General features: G+C 32.3%; 2 protein-coding genes across 10 annotated transcripts in view; one reads left to right on the top strand and one right to left on the bottom strand.

The window, feature by feature from the left end:
• Positions 1 to 13,340, top strand: part of LOC126857955 (acetylcholine receptor subunit alpha-like) — a 68,464-nt gene extending 55,124 nt beyond the window's left edge. For 2 of the 9 annotated variants that reach the window (XM_050607897.1, XM_050607921.1), the window contains exons 4-14: positions 503 to 642; positions 1,030 to 1,074; positions 4,647 to 4,756; positions 4,870 to 5,050; positions 5,892 to 6,007; positions 6,326 to 6,494; positions 7,788 to 7,924; positions 8,292 to 8,450; positions 9,534 to 9,716; positions 10,334 to 10,550; positions 11,020 to 13,340. In XM_050607897.1, coding sequence (XP_050463854.1) covers positions 503 to 642; positions 1,030 to 1,074; positions 4,647 to 4,756; positions 4,870 to 5,050; positions 5,892 to 6,007; positions 6,326 to 6,494; positions 7,788 to 7,924; positions 8,292 to 8,450; positions 9,534 to 9,716; positions 10,334 to 10,550; positions 11,020 to 11,217 — 1,655 coding nt within the window. In that variant the 3' untranslated portion in view covers positions 11,218 to 13,340. Of the gene's footprint in view, positions 1 to 502; positions 643 to 1,029; positions 1,075 to 4,646; positions 4,757 to 4,869; positions 5,051 to 5,891; positions 6,008 to 6,325; positions 6,495 to 7,787; positions 7,925 to 8,291; positions 8,451 to 9,533; positions 9,717 to 10,333; positions 10,551 to 11,019 lie in introns of those variants that run through there. The other 7 variants (XR_007688572.1, XR_007688570.1, XR_007688573.1 and 4 more) reach the window with 7 other exon arrangements.
• Positions 13,341 to 13,536: 196 nt separating this feature from the next.
• LOC126858023 (uncharacterized) lies at positions 13,537 to 16,872 on the bottom strand. Its single transcript, XM_050608034.1, has 6 exons — positions 16,189 to 16,872; positions 15,809 to 16,101; positions 15,351 to 15,500; positions 15,149 to 15,263; positions 14,848 to 15,025; positions 13,537 to 14,774 (listed from the first exon to the last, which is right to left on the bottom strand). Exons 1-6 carry the CDS (start codon positions 16,399 to 16,401, stop codon positions 14,641 to 14,643), a joined length of 1,083 nt encoding a protein of 360 aa, XP_050463991.1. The 5' UTR covers positions 16,402 to 16,872; the 3' UTR covers positions 13,537 to 14,640.
• Positions 16,873 to 17,088: the final 216 nt, after the last annotated feature.

Here is a 17,088-nt window from a genome sequence, read left to right as displayed (position 1 = left end):
CATGGGCTCGGATAATGGGAAAACTACGAAGCGGAATTACCGAGCTGTCCTGTTACGTGGATAAACCATCCACGGCTGTCTCTCTTCCTTTGATATCTGCCCCCGGGTATAAAATATTTCCCGCTTTTCCTCTCTCCGCGTCCCTTCTTGGAGCCATGTTTTCGCTTCGTTTATCGGCATCCAACTGTCCGTCGCAATATTAGACCTTAAACTTTGCGCTACTAAAATCAACAAAAAAAAACTTTGAGATGACAATTAACAAATATGATGATATCTTCTTTTTTGTTAAATATATTTAGAAATTTTAGAAATGATATTTTAGAAATGAAATTAAAAATTAATTGTGCATTTGAAATAAAAATAAATTATTGTTGAGTTACTATAATCATATTTATACAATAATATACATATATACATGTATTTTTATAGACAATTTTGATATTATGTAATTTTTTTAAGCGCGAGAATCAAGTTTAGGACATGTTTTTTTCTGTATTTTTAGGATGCTCAGGAAATCCAGACGCGAAGCGATTATACGACGACCTCTTGTCGAATTACAACAAGCTGGTTCGTCCAGTGGTCAACGTCACAGACGCCCTCACCGTTAAAATAAAGCTCAAGCTTTCGCAGCTCATCGATGTGGTAAACAATAATATTTTCTCGCAATGTTGTTTAATTTGTATAAAAGTACAAAGAAAAACAGGTGGAAATTACAAGGATTATGAGAGAAAATTTTAAATATAAAATATAGATATTTACATATTAATATATAAAATATCATATACTTTAAAGTACTATTATTATTATTTGCAGACAGAAATGATATTTTAGCTGCATATTTTGTACTTTACAATGTGATTAATATCATTATATTATAGTATGATAGATATGTCATTGACGCGTATACATATACGTAATATATTTTTTTAATTATTTCGGATAAGCATGAGATATATTGGTTTGTGACGAAATGTGATGTATTTTCAGCGCAACAGCGATGTGTATTTTCACAAAATTATTTCCTTACAGAATTTGAAGAATCAAATCATGACGACGAACCTTTGGGTCGAACAGGTAATATATTTTATTGTCATGTAAGAATTATGAGAAATGAAAATAGAAAATTATAAAATAAATACATAAAAATCTTAAATAACAAATTTCACATTAAGAAGAGCAATTACTGAATATTGATGGATTACTTTCAATATACATATATTCGATCTTCCGTAAAAATCTCAAAAGCAATCATATATGAATAATGATTATAATTATATATGAATCATATATGAAACTCTCGAAATAATGAAGCAATTTTCTATTATGTACCGACAACTCTATATTTTTTTATATATATCGATAACTTCGAACTCCATTGATCAATCGTCGAGGTGGAAAATAAATATCCGCAACGGCCTATGTCGATGACACGTTTTAACGCGCGCGGATTTTCATGTGCGTATGGACATGGAAACGAAGATCGGACAGTAGCTTTCGCTCGAAAAGCCAGAAAATAACTTCGGTGAACCGTGCAACCCACTTTCAAATGCTGGATTACATAAGATAGATAGATTCGCCATGCGATCGTTTTTCCTGAGATATATATCGAGCGAAATAGATTCATGTAATAAATACACGACTTGCAACGAAGAAATCAGAAGAATCAGGTCATTAAAAAATAGGATATGTACCTCGTAACGCGATAACAAGGTGTCGTCTGATAACTTTGAAGATCTTATTATATAAGTTCCAAGAGAGAAGAACAAAATGGAAATATTTTATATATTTATAATATATAAATAAATTTCTAATTACAATATTCGTAGAGAAACTGCACGGGATTGTATTTTGGAATTTCAGTGTACATTGGGAATTATTTTAATTCTGTTATTTGTATGTATTACATAATTTTTTTAGTATGTTTGTTCTAGATTTTCTTTGCCATATTTCACTTGTCAGATATCGAGACTTTTTAATTATTATATTCTACAGTTGAAAAACAATCAAAAAAAAAAAATAAAATAAAATAGGATGAATAATGGGATTGGTAATAGAAATAAAATCCGAATAAATTGAAATTCATGCTGAAATTGAAACATATCAATTTTATTATAAATTTCGATTTATCCTGACTTTATTTCGAGCGTCGACGGCTCGTGTTCACCTCATCGAATTTTTGTTCGGTAATCATTGGAAGAAATAAATCCAAATTAAAAAAGAAAAAAAAATAACACGGTACTTTTACTTGCGCAGTTTTTCATTATATCCATGAAGCTGACGAACTAATTTTTTAATTCAAACCAAAATTAAATTTTACAAATTGTTACGGGAATTCTCATTATCAGGCATCTGACGACTTCTATCAGTTCATTATACATGTCGTCCAACGAAACCTCATAGGTACGCAAAAGCAAACTAAATATTAGTGTTACGCGGTAAACCTATGCACATCGTTGATGTCCATGCATACATTTCGAGGATTCGAACAAGTTACTCCGTGCTACCATGAGAGAAGAGAAAGTTCAGAGTATCTCCTACGATCCGTCATGCATTAATGTTATCGCGAAGTTTGCGGACGAAAATGTTAATTTCACTGCGATTTATCGATGCGATTAACCGGTTCGTGCTGGCGCAACTTAGCCTTAGAAAATGTCCGCATTGCGAACAACGTGTCCGCCGATTTTGGTACAACAACCGATGTCTCGAAACGTAGTTACGTTTTACAACTTTATAATAGTTGTTACATAGCCTTTTGTAAATGTGTGACTCGTAATAACATTATTGATTCGCTATAATAAATTAAAAACAAATGTCGCATAATCGTCATAATTTGCGTCACGTTTAAATTGAAACTGTCATCGCGATTACAATCATCGAAAAAAAAAATTTGCTTTGCCCGAAGGATCCGAGATCGATACAGAATATCGTCGCAAACACGAATCCACTCTACGGTTAAATTCGATCTTCGACTTTATGAAAAGTCGGAGCTACAAATATTTGGGGGAGGATCGCGAAAATTCCGCCACATTTTGCGACGAATATTAAATTAGTTACTTCGCGGAATGGAGCAGCATTCGCTATTTAACTAAGCGTTACCTTCAAACATACCATCAAATTTCGCGCACACGTCAAGCTCTATAGCAACGGCATAAGTAATATTCTATCCGGCAAATATACACACACTGTATTCGGAGAGTTCGGCTCCGGGTTAATATTCAACATGCCACACGCATAATCCTGTGTCTACGCCCCAAGGAAGCGCATTTCCAGTTACGACTCCAATATCGGCGGATATTCCGTCAAATGGGAAAGGTGCCAATAAAAGCAATCGTGTCTTTGTGTGTGCACAATGTGCTCGAATCAAAGTTTCATGAGGTATCCGGAATAAACAGGCGATGCACTCATTACAGATTGTTCTATTTCTTTTTTTTTTTTTTCAACAGTAACGTCGAGGAGAGTCGGCAATTATCGATTGAAGACAAAAAGCTTTAGAACTATTGTTATCAGTCATCTTTAAATTTAGAAATATTAATTGTAAAGTGTTTTATTTAAAAAATCGGAAATAAAAAAAAATTGTAGAGCATTCTTTAATTACTTTCAAATTGACTTTAACGAGATATTAATTCGGAGCGTAATTGCGCACAGATATAAAATGTCACGATTTTAAATATTGCGATGATTTTTCCCGTCCTTTTCATTGAGAAAGAATTGGCTTCGAATTTGCGTCCAAGAATCCGTCATGAAAATTTGACCCATACATCTTATGGCTTTCTTTATAAATGTTAAATATCACGAACGAAAATCTTCTCTTAAATTTCCACAATACGTAGTGAGCTACTGTATAATATTAAATTTTTATCTTACGCATTCTTCGATCTTATCATGATTAAACGAGCTTTTAATCATATACAAAATTAAATTGATTAACGGTGTAGAAATTTTTTTAATAAAGCACGCGGGATACAATTTTCGACCAGGACGAGCAAAAGAGAAGAAGTTTGGTGCACCGTATGCAAATCTCCGCGTTTCAGCCTTAACTCTGAATGAGGAAAGTTGCAAAATATTGCCTCGATGTCACAGTCTAGTGTTCGTAAAGTAATTTTAACCTGATTTTCCCGATACTATAATCCTTTGTCGGTTTCCATTTAAATACATGAAGTAGAATGCGATAGTTAAATCTGTTGAATAAATCACGATGAGGTTAAAAGGAAAGCATTTACTCTGCACATTTACGCGTAATATAGAATCGTATAGAAGCTATAAAATAGTTTTACGGTATTTATTCAATGTAGCAGGATAATTTTGCATTTTTAAATAAGGAGAATTTTCAATCGAATTTATCTGTAATGATGTAATTGTCGATAGTCACACACACATTCGAAATGTTTTGCTTACACAATTATAAAGATATTGCGCGCGCGAGATTAAAAATATTCTGTCAGGATAAATAGAGATATATGTAATAGATCTCTAAATAGAGATGTATGTAATATAAAAGAAACATTTTGTTCACTGCGCGAAACGCAAAGCAAAGAACGATGAAATGTAGTGCCAACTCGCGTTGTCGATATAAGGAAAAGTATGACAACAAGTAATAAATAACATGGTAAAAGAACAACGCGATAATATCGATTCTCTGTTTGCAGTCATGGTATGATTACAAGTTGAAATGGGATCCGAAAGAGTACGGTGGGGTGGAGATGCTGCACGTGCCGTCAGATCATATATGGAGGCCCGATATAGTTTTATACAACAAGTAAGACCATCTCCAACGGCGACTGTATTCGCCGTTTTTTTCCCCCCTCGTATTTAACATTTAAGCACTGAACTGTGGATTAAAGAGGGAATCATGTAATATGCGTTTGACAGCGCCGACGGTAATTTCGAGGTGACGCTGGCAACGAAGGCGACTCTCAACTATACGGGTAGGGTCGAGTGGAAACCGCCGGCGATTTATAAGTCTTCCTGCGAGATTGACGTCGAATATTTTCCTTTCGACGAGCAGACGTGCGTAATGAAATTCGGCTCGTGGACTTACGACGGCTTCCAGGTGAGAACAATTTGATTACCCTCCGTGAGTGTTTGTTGATAAAAAAAAAAGAAAAAAAAAAACATTCTTTTATTTGTCAAATCGATCATTTATTCAATCGTCCAATCTGTAGAAAATTCTTTAACATAGAAAAATATTTGCGATTATTTTTGCGAAATCTGACGTTAAACAATTAAATGATTTGTTCCTCATTTTTCAGAAATATTTTCTATTACATGACACACGTATCCTTTTTAGGCAATCGATCCAATTAATTTCGGGAACTCAAAGACCTCGTTTTGTCGATGCAATAGAAAGACCTCGCGGAGATCTTGTTGAGGCGATCATAAATATTCTGAAAATGACGATTGTGACTTTTGTAGCGCATTATGATGAGAATATTAGCGTCGTCGGTTATAGACTCGTCGCGTAGCGAGAGATCACATTGCTTGTTATCTTTTTTTTTTTATCGAGCAAAATGTCGCTTGTTAGAGACTCACGTGAAGACTTTACAATCGCGAGTATAAATGGCGACCATCGCGCAATATAAACGAGTCGTCGCGATAGAACCGATAAGGGGTCGCCAGACGAATTGTCTGACCTAAATATTAAATGTTATTTAAAGAGATCTCTCGACGGAGTGGCTCTGCGATATTACATTATTTCACCTTAACATTAACGCTTTATACGTGCTTGATTGTTGATTTATATTAGCTTCAAACGTCTCATTATTCTCGTTAATAGTATACGTAGACACAATTTTTATCGTGAGAGAAAAAGGGCGCAATTAATGTCGGTTGATTAGACATTAAACAGCGCGATATCAACAATGCATTGTAAATTTTAGTAATTTATTGTTAAGGTCGATCTTAGACACATCGACGAGATGCGAGGCAGCAATGTCGTCGACATCGGTGTCGATCTGTCGGAGTTTTATACTTCCGTTGAATGGGACATACTAGAAGTCCCTGCTGTAAGGTACGTTTATATATATATATAGTTTAATAATTTTTTCAAATCTTTTCTTATATTATTTCTTTTGGCTCTCGAGTACACAGATGTACGGATACAAATGTTCCATTAACAGATTATAAGTAATGATAGAAAATTTTGGACTTTCATATCATGTTTCAAGTGTCATTTTTTAATTTAGAGTTTTAATAATAACTTCATTAATAATTAACATTAATATTAATAATACCTGGACTTTGGTCCCGGATCGAAGGTTGTGAGAAATATATGAGATATGCATAATATCGATCGTTAAAGCGAAGTGCGCGAATATGTGAATTGCAGAAACGAAAAGTTTTACACATGTTGCGACGAGCCTTATCTCGACATCACTTTCAACATCACCATGAGACGGAAGACTCTATTCTACACCGTTAATCTCATAATACCGTGCATGGGGATATCATTTCTCACGGTGTTGGTGTTCTACTTGCCAAGCGACAGTGGAGAGAAGGTAATTAATTCACAGTCGACTCTTAAAATCCTTCCCTTTTCAATTTTATTTCATACAATGCGCTGTGTTTATGCTTCATACAATTTATCCGGCGTGTGATTTATTTTTCTTCATATTAAAAAATTCCTGGAATAGCACAAGAATGAAATAATTTATTTTAGGAACGTAATAAAAAAATAAATTTGGAGAGTCAAATATTTTACATTCGAATTAAATCGAAAAGAAAAATGAATATAGCGTAAGCATTTTTTTCTTATTAGCATTTTTTTCTTTAAATATTTCCAGATATTTCAATTTAGAAGCATAATTAAAAATTGGTTGAGACTCGAACATTTTGTCGAATTAGAACATAATAAAAAACTCATATAATTTAATGCACGTTCTCATCTTTCTCGCCACGATATATTGTATTTTTAAAAGATATATGTTATAGAAAAAAAATCAATTTTGCATTGAAGTGCACACATTTTATCTGGATTAGATCAGAATAGAACGATATAGTTTGCATTACATAATTTAATTCGCGATCGATCTTATCGCGTCATTTCTGTTTATACGCCTTCGGAGATTTTGCTTCGGCGAAGTCGCAGTTCAAAATTAATTTTATATACGCAACAAAAATTTGACTCGATTAAAAAAAATATAAATCGCGATCTTATCGCCGTCAACGTTGCTTCTTTAAATTTCCTGTAAGACACACTCGACCTTAAGCATCAAAAAAATTCACGCTTAACGGCTTATATAATTCAGACATATTGTTCCATTTTGTCGGACGGAAAGTATAGAGAGATCCTCTTCGCGACAGGAGGGTTGAACAAGCAGGGAAAAGGGAGAAAAGGGGTTATCGGGTTGCTAGTCGTTTAACAATCGGCGAATACGCAATGAAAATACGAGGAAGATAGAGTAACGCAGCTTTAAATGTGTCTCGTATGTTTGGTGCGCAGGATCAATGCGAAAGGATGGAGAGATAATACTTCCTCTAACCGATCGCCATTAAAATCTCCTGTTATAAATAAAATAATGGAAATAATAGAAGAATTATATGTTCAATTGTATACAAGCGCTCGGAATATGCTATGCGTTTAAGAGACGAAGAATATAAATTTTAAACAAAAATCTAGGTTTAAATTATTATATTACATAATCTCTATTTTTTGATGAAATATTTTTAATATTCAGAAAACATATTCATAAAAGAGCACGACTTAGATATCTGTAAGAAAATCTCAGCATTTTCCGTAGATAACATGATTATGTTATGACGTGCCGAGAAAATCTGTTTCCGTCTTGTAGGTCAGCCTGTCCATCTCGATTCTATTGTCACTGACTGTGTTCTTCCTCTTGCTGGCTGAAATCATCCCGCCCACATCACTCGTGGTACCACTCCTCGGTAAATTCGTCCTCTTCACTATGATCCTCGACACTTTCAGGTATGTGATAGACAATAGTCATTGCGATTAAAGGAGACGATTTTAATAAAAAGCTATACATCGAATACGCCACATTTGTCAAATTAGCGTAACCATTTCCATTAATCATATAAAATACATATCGAAGAATTCAGTGCTCTTCTTACTGACTGTATCGCATTTACGATTTTATTGTTCTGTCTGTCTTATAAGAAAATAACTTTTTCTCTCTCTCTCTTTCGTGCTTTAAATTTAAAATTAGTATAACTATATATGAATTATATACAAAATTAATACAATTATTATAATATACGGAGAGAGAAAGAGATAAAGACGTCTGGAATGTTTTTTGCATTTTAATATTTTTGTATTCTTTCTTGACTTACAGTATATGCGTAACAGTGGTGGTTCTCAACGTTCACTTCCGTTCACCGCAGACCCACGTAATGGCGCCGTGGGTCCGACGCGTGTTCATCCACGTTCTGCCAAGGTTGCTAGTAATGCGCAGGTATAATACGCCAACGCAGAGAACCGATTACGATTCCAGGCAAGATATATTCTTCCGGCATTTGTGGCCCGGTCATTGGAATCACGCCAGAATGGGCATTAAAGCACTTCATTAGCGTTCCCCCGTGCACGTGACGTTAGTGTCACGCCATACCTGCAAGCATTTAACACCATGGTGCATCGCGTTGCATTGTGTATGCCGATCTTTAGTCGCATCTCCTCGCTCTCTTCTCATACAAATAAAATTTCCTGACTTCTAGCGAAACCTTTTCATATCAATTTTGCTGGAAACAAGTGTCATTCATGTCATTTTATTATAAAGTGCAAAAATTGGTATTATTGTATATTCAAATAATTTTTTCAATAGAATGTATATATATATATATATATATATATATTTCTTTTAAAATAATATTATTAATTTGAAAATAATGTAAGTTCATGAATTAAATCTCTTTAATGATACCAGATAATGAAATTGAATTTTATATTTTATAATCTAGTCTTTCTTCAGGAAATTTATTTTATGATGTGTAACACATTTTTGACATGTAATCTCGCGCCTCTTATCTCTTACATACTTATACAACACGCAATATTGAACATAATGCTTTATCGATATTGCCGAATTAGGCATTATATGGCTATATCATATGGCTGTATCATTGTCGTACATTAGTATGAAATAGATTTATTTCTTTTGATTTAATATTATATATGACTCATCTCGAAACATTTGCTACTCTGTCAAACTAGAAATTAAGAGCATGTATAGCCACAAATATCGTGAGCTAGATTTTATAAAGCAATAACTCATTGCTGTAAGCTTTGGGCTTAAAACTGTTATAATAAAGGCAAGCGAAAGATCTATTTAATTGTTCACAAAATAATGTCGACTTCGGAACTATGAATACAGAAAATCAATTCACATACGATCAAAATAATTGATCAATTTAATTATCAAGAACTTAAGTTACGCATAAGAGAGATGCGTTATGTGTACAGACTCATTGTATTTGAATCTCGACGCAATTATAATACTTTCATAGTTTAGGAGTCGGATCTGATAAGACGAAAATGAATCTCCGTATCAGGTAAACAATATATTGTTTTTCTACTTTAGGCCGCAGTACCAGATAGACAAGCGTAGCATGGGTGGGCATCATGGACATCGCGTAATGGTCAGAACATGCAACGGTCTCGAGTTGCGAGACCCATCACTGTTCGTCGAGTCCTCGGCCTCGGAGTTGGTCGAGTCCTCTGTGCTTTTTCCTAGTGTCGATTCACGGGACGAGCTGCATCCTCGGTGCGTCCCGTTGAGAATACTCTCGGTGCAAAATAATATTTACATTTTATATATGACGTAAAATGAAAATAATTTTAATTTGATGATTACAATTTCATTTACATATGATACGTATCTTCATTAAGTCCTTCATAATCTAGAAATAGAAATAAAAAAAGAAATAAAAAAAATATAGTAATTTCTCATTCTACTCTAATAAGGGGATATATCTCTTTTTTAAATAAAATTTAAATTGGTGTTACGCGAAACGTGAATCAATCTTTAAAGAAAATAGGTCATACAAATATTTATGTCGACGATATAAAATTCTTCATTACAAGATAATTTTTACACATTAGTGAAGTCAAGTGTCTATGAGGCGCAAAAATATATATCAAAAAATTCAGAGACAAAGAATATGTCGAAATTAGCGCTGGAATGAAAAATATTCTCACATATCTTGATATATTTAAAATTTTTCGTGACGATTGTTAATTCATTTTTGCACAATAGCATATTTAAATACATATTTAATACATTATTAAGGTTTTAGGAGTTCTTTATTTTACATCTTTCTCTTAAATCCTCCCAGGATAATGATTTACTGTTGTTTTGCAACTTATGTATTTTCTATTCAGGGAGTTGGAAGCAGTAAATTTAGGAAGTACATGTCGTATCCACGGTTCGCCAGCGGCAACGGCCGCACCACCACCGCCGCAGCTCCCGACAGAGGAGAGCGTCGACGCTCTCTGCAACACGCTTCACCATTGGCATCACTGCCCAGAACTGTACAAGGCCATAGAAGGTATTCGCTTCATCGCCGATCATACAAAGAGAGAAGAGGATTCCACTAGAGTAATTATATAATTTCACATATCTCGCATATAGTATTTAGTATGCAATATTTTGATGCACCCAGAATACACTTTGTGTATAATAAATAAATATATAATAAATATATATATATATATATATATATATATATATATATATCCAGACTAATATATATATCATATATACCGTAACATATGACATAATATATGCAGAGATTTGGACAAAATACAAAAGTCCGAAAAATAAGATATTTCAAGAAATTACAATATTTGAAAAATTTATAAATCAATAAATTTTTTGGATATCTTTTTTATATAAGAGACGTTTTATGTCTTAAATTTTACATTTTTGTTAGATACTATATATTATCTAAAATTATGACATACATGGAAATATTTTATTTCAATAATTTGTCGCTTTGCGATTAGCTTTCAAAAAAACGCATTGATTTAAACTAATTTTATTAATTGTCATCGATGATTTGGCTAAGGTCAAAGAGGATTGGAAATACGTCGCGATGGTGCTCGACAGATTATTCCTCTGGATCTTTACGTTAGCCGTTGTCGTCGGCACGGCTGGGATTATATTACAGGCGCCGACATTGTACGACGATCGCATCCCCATCGATGTACGACTCTCCGAGATCGCCTCCACCACTGCCAAGCCACACATCGTCACGAGCCTCTGAGGGATAATTACTAATTACGTTAATGCCGCGCGCGTAAAGCCATATGCGAACACATACATAACAATCTATTACGACAAATACGACTAACGAAACGTATTAACGTCCGAAAGAGACTGAAGCCTCGCCAAGTCTTCAACCTTTGCGTGAATGTATATCGTTGCGTCGCTGCCGAACGGAGAATTCTTATTATTAAGGCACAATATGTGTTCTATACTCCTCTCTCTCTCTCTCATCTCTACTCCGCTATAAATTCAGAATATTCGTTAATTAGAGGATTTATATATAAGTAGATAAATTAAAAGAATCAGAATTTTTCTCAAATTCTCAAGGTTTTTGATCTTCGAAATTGAAGATTGATTCTAGTGATATTGCGTTGATTTTTCTTTGCATTCTTTTCAATTATTTAATAGTATTACTAGTTTATGAGCGAGATATACTTGTACCGATATATTAATTAATTATAGGGACTTAATAAGTGATATAAGTGATATATCTATTCTAGTCATATCCGTGCGTTGATTTTGTCGTCTTAGTAAGAATTCTCGAGCTACAGCGGAGAATAAACTTTTTGCGCAAACGTATAGAGGGTGATAAAGAAAGGAGTATCACGACAACAAATATGTCTCAACTATTTGCACGCTGATCGCGTTTGATTCCGTGTAGCACGTGAACAGTGTAAGAAGTTCATAACGTGTAGGTAATACACAATCCGATGTATACACAAGATATACCTTCTTATTTCTCGAATTAAATAGAAAAGAAATACAAGTTGCGCAGATTGATAAAGGATACATTTATTTTTTGCGTGGCTTAATCGGATCCATTTTTAAATATATGTCGTAATATATGTTTGCGCAAAATTATTGCCAGCCAAGTTAATCGCCATGAATCTTTTAGGAGATTAAATACAATCTTTATTTATTGCGTATACGATAAGATAACAGTAAAATTCGAGCAACAAGAAGAATTTATCTTAACGTCATCGGATTCAGATGCGGCCTGTGTTTCGCAACTAGGGAATTATAATGAAGTTTAATAAAGGAAGTGAATATATATTATAGGTAAAAGGAGGATAAACACGTATATACTGTAGAATTAATTCAGAAAGATCTTAACAGTACGTATTTCGTGCCAATTGCGTTTTTGTAATGCTTTCGATAAACCCAATAATATTAATTAACATTACTTTATTTTGTCAGTATATATAGTACATTATAAGATACTTTGAGAATGCGAAAAATTTGAGCAATAAAAAAAATATACCAAATACAGTACTAGATTGTTTTCGTATAAAAGATACGTTTACGAATATAAATATCGAGAGACAAAGGATGCAAATGGCACGAAATTGTACGAAGCCTGTTGCAGACTCAGGAACACACAGAAAATAAAAAAAGGAATACTACATTTCCCAACACACTACATCGAGCCTGTAACAATGGGGCCATATTTTCACAAAGAACGAAAGTGCGTGTTCTCTCATATTAAAAAAAAAAGTAAATATATATAAAAAGTGAAATTCTAAATATATCTGCATCGATTACACGGCGCAGAGAAACAGGTTGGGCCTAAAAGAAGGGAAGTTTAGAGGACTCAACTTTTATTGCTCATAATGTATATGTTTGTAATAAGAGTAATTTTCGTAATTATATTTGTTCCAGCACCACATTGTACCGGCCGATATGGTTGGTAATTTATTAAACGGATTTGACGGAATACGTAATATATACATACGATAGCGAGAATTATTTGATAGTGTTTCCATGATTTATTGTCTTCCTACAGTAGCATTAAATTCCAATTCGTTTCATCAACAACGGCGGCCTGCCGTTATTCTTGCCAAAAAAGAAAAAAAAACAGTACTGTGACCGATAATTTATTATTAGCGAAACACACATGTAATCGGATCATGAGACAGTAGTTCGCCGTGTTTGATACTTTGTACGTTTCGATATAATTTAGTACGAAAAAAAAGACTTTAGATTGTATATCGGCGCGATTAAATAAATTAATTATAGATAGATAATTTACGTGATGAATGTAATTTGTAAGTTTTATTAACCCTGCAATGTGATGTATCATTTTGGAATCGAAATATAATAATTTTGTCGATAAATAACAAACCTATATAATTTTCTTCATCATATACAAAAGTTTTTTTTCAAATTCGTGTTAAATTCAAAATTGTAACTATTACATTACAAAATTGTGTTTATGTAAAAGAAAAAAGCAAGTACAGTCAGAGAAAGTGCCATAATTATTTTAGTGATTATTCTTCACGACCGCGTGAAACTAATACGATGATGGTAAACTACGATATTTGTATTATTTGGGATTAAAAGACCATTTACATGTATTTAAAAGACACATCATATTTACATAAAAAAAGAGTAGTACTAATAATATTCTGCTTTTAAGGCAACAATAGGCACAACAAGATTTCGTTCATTGATTTTAAGTCCATACTCGAATGTAAATTAAGTATACATATTTCTAGCATTATCATTGAAACTGCTGTCATAGTTTTGTTGCTCAAGCTGCTTGCATTACATATTCCGTATTTACTATTATAAACAAATATATGATAATTTGAATGGATATCAAGTTCACTGTGTGAATCATAATCGAATTTGATGTGATCAAATCAATGTGTTACTATGAATTAGAGACAATGCCTCAATTTGGTCAACATATAACCAATTATAAATACATAAACTGCATAATAACAATTTTGTATTAACAATATAGATTCACATATCTACATGTACAATTTCATAATTTTTGAAAATTTACGTACAATCGTAGCTCCCACAAGAAGATGTATTTATATCATGGATAAAAATGTCATTCGATAATAGATATATCGCGTATTACATCTATAAATATAATGACTAGCATAAGTCTTTTGAGTTGTACCAACAAAGCAATTGATGAGATATATAACAATATTTTCAAGTATCCCTAGAAAATGCCTTTAACTCTATATTGGGTTATTTCAGTTTGTTGCTAAAGTTATTAAGTCTTATTAAAATTATAAACGTGTAAATTAATAGAATTTTCTACACAAAAAACTTAATTTTTTACATAAAAATTACATTATACAGTCTTATACATACTTTTGATCTTTTTTTTTTCATTATTTCAGAATGAAAATGCACTTGTTTTATTTGTATTCTGCTACTAATTTAATTTTATATGTAACTACATATAGATGTTTTCAATAAAAAGTAATAATTGTTGAAAATGGCATATGCATATTTCAAAACAATTTACATATAATTCTAAAAAAAATTTCGTACAACTCAGTTGTTGTCAGACATCATAATATTAACTATTCTTTCGTTGTATAAATAAATTCTGAAAGAAGCTCGTGTCGTAAGTGAAAGTTCCACAAATATTGTTTTTTAGAATTGTATAAATTCGCTAATTCTTTGTTAACTCGTCATTTAATATATTTGTTGTATGCAGTTCTGTTTTTTTAGAATCTTCTGTTGACACATCTATATTGTTTTTAGCTTGGCGAATCCTTTTAATTTTCTTTTTAATCGCCATCGCGCCTGTACGCAACAACACATTATCTAATTACAGTTCAATTCAGATTTCAAATGAAAAAATAATGAGCATACTTACAAACTAAGGTTTGCCATAATTCAATTTTTTTTGCTTTTTTGTTATTAAATTTCCTCAAAGACTCTTTATGCCTTTTATGAATGCCTGCTAATTCAATTGCTTCTTGCGTTGGTGGTGGAAATAGGCAAATTTCGAGCCAATGTATAGCTTTTGCATGTCCAATAAGTCTTAACCATACCTAATCACATATTTAAATTAATAATGTAGTTCTCTTTTATAAATATCTGTTTATAATTTATAATAAATCTTAATCTCATTATCTAAAATGTAGAGATTTAAAATGTACATGAGACACTCTCACCGAATCTAGGCACTCTGCTGTAAACCAAAGCCACAAACCAGATTCTATTCTTGCATATTCAACTTCTTCTGACCAAAGCATATATGTAGGCACATAATACAAGTACAAATATATCCTATAATAAATAAATATAAACAAATATATAATAAGGTTTATTATTATATAGTAAATTGATATTATAGAAATTATAATGTGTACTGACCAAGTTAGGCAGTGAAATAAAAATAACAGCTTGCAAATTGATCTTCCAATAGTTTGAAAAATGCATAACAAGATCCGACAAACATTAATTATCACAATGTCAATAGTTTTATACATTAGAAAAGTACTTGTAACTGTACACCACCTATAACTGTAATATATATTTATATATATGTATATATATGTATATACATATTTTTTTTGTTTGTTTGATGGAATGACATAAAACATATATAATGTTAATAATACAGTTAATAAAAAAGGCAATTGTGTTATGTTTCAATGTAATCGTATTACATTAAAAGTCAAAGTATCAAAATTTATTTACAAAGTCTTCAAAATTTATTTACAAAAATTAGTAAGCAGGAAAAAAATGTAGGAAATAAAAATGTAAAGAAATAAATAGCAGAAAAATATCATGTCAAGAAGATGGTGACTGATTATAACTGAAAGATTTACTTTTGCTGATATGGATTCAAGATGAAAGATGCAAAGAGTAAGTTTGCACAGCCCTTCATCCAAGCACCATAGCACAATATATCGATACCCGCTTGATGAAAGTAAAAGCTCTTGTGCAATGCAAGCCCCAATTCCTGATATGTCATTCCTAGCTCATGGGGTGTAAAATTCAGGATTTGGGTAGCTGATGACTTCATGTAACATACACTACCAAAACAGAATCCACAGTTCCAAGCAGCCTTGATTATTCTGCTTCGTTGTACTAATGGAAAACGCATACGCCTGAATAGCGACTGTATAAACAAATATAAATATCAAATACATATATAGCTTTAACAAAAGATACACGGTATAATATTAATATGATAAAAAAAGCTCACATTAAGACACTTCTCATATAATAGATACAGCATCACCCAGAATAGAATAAGATATCCCACGAGTACATCGGTGTCCCGCACCTTCGTGTCGTTCGGATAACGCGAGCCAATAGCTTGCTTATTCCATAAATTCGGTAAGAAAGGTAGAAAATTCGTTGGATCGCGCAAAGAATACAGTCTAATGGCCCAATTACTTGCAGCTTGTTCATACATATTGCATTCTTTTTATTGTCTGACAAAATGTAGTAACAATATAACAATATGTCAAGTATGCGTAACGAGACAATAGCGATATATAATTAGAATAATAACATATTAAATTTATATTTTATTTCTCTCGTTATTATTCATTTCGCTTGATATTTATATATAAATATGTATGTATGTTGCAGAAGTGTATGACCAAGTACGACCTATGACAGCTGACAGTTTTTCTTTCTCGCAACCTTCGCGAGAGGGCGCAAAGTTTTCTAACGAACCGCGGATTTTTTAAATTGCACAAAATCCGCGACGTTGATACAAGCATCGACAACCTATTATTAAGCCAGCGTTTGCGGGCTTAATAATACTTGTATAGTTTGAAAAATACGCTGTACATTAACGCTCTCACAGGAAATATAATGTCCAAAGTAAGAAGCATAATAAGCATAATTGATAATAATACAAATACAGTGACTTATAAAAGAAAATTACATTGGTATATATGTATAAACTTATGGAGTGTTAAAATAATAATTTAATATAAATATAAATAAATAAAACAAAATATATATAATACAAATAAATATAAATAATTATATACATATATATATATATATATATATATATATATATATATATATATATATCAAAAATTATCAATATTATTAATTTTACTTATTCGTTTTGAGATTAACAATC

The sequence above is a fragment of the Cataglyphis hispanica genome, chromosome 2 (genome assembly GCF_021464435.1).
Source record: "Cataglyphis hispanica isolate Lineage 1 chromosome 2, ULB_Chis1_1.0, whole genome shotgun sequence".
NCBI lineage: Eukaryota > Metazoa > Arthropoda > Insecta > Hymenoptera > Formicidae > Cataglyphis > Cataglyphis hispanica.
Note: the sequence above shows the minus strand (reverse complement) of the source record. Positions and strands in the feature narration are given on the sequence as shown.

Bases quoted from the DNA above. Each gene is read 5' to 3' on its own strand.
- LOC126858023 (XM_050608034.1), bottom strand. From the start codon at position 16,401: ATGTATGAACAAGCTGCAAGTAATTGGGCCATTAGACTGTATTCTTTG. The intron at 15,501-15,808 runs GTAAATCTTTCA...TATATATTACAG, and splicing joins TTGAATCCATATCAGCAAAA to TTATAGGTGGTGTACAGTTA. The intron at 15,026-15,148 runs GTGAGAGTGTCT...ATATGTGATTAG, and splicing joins CAGCAGAGTGCCTAGATTCG to GTATGGTTAAGACTTATTGG.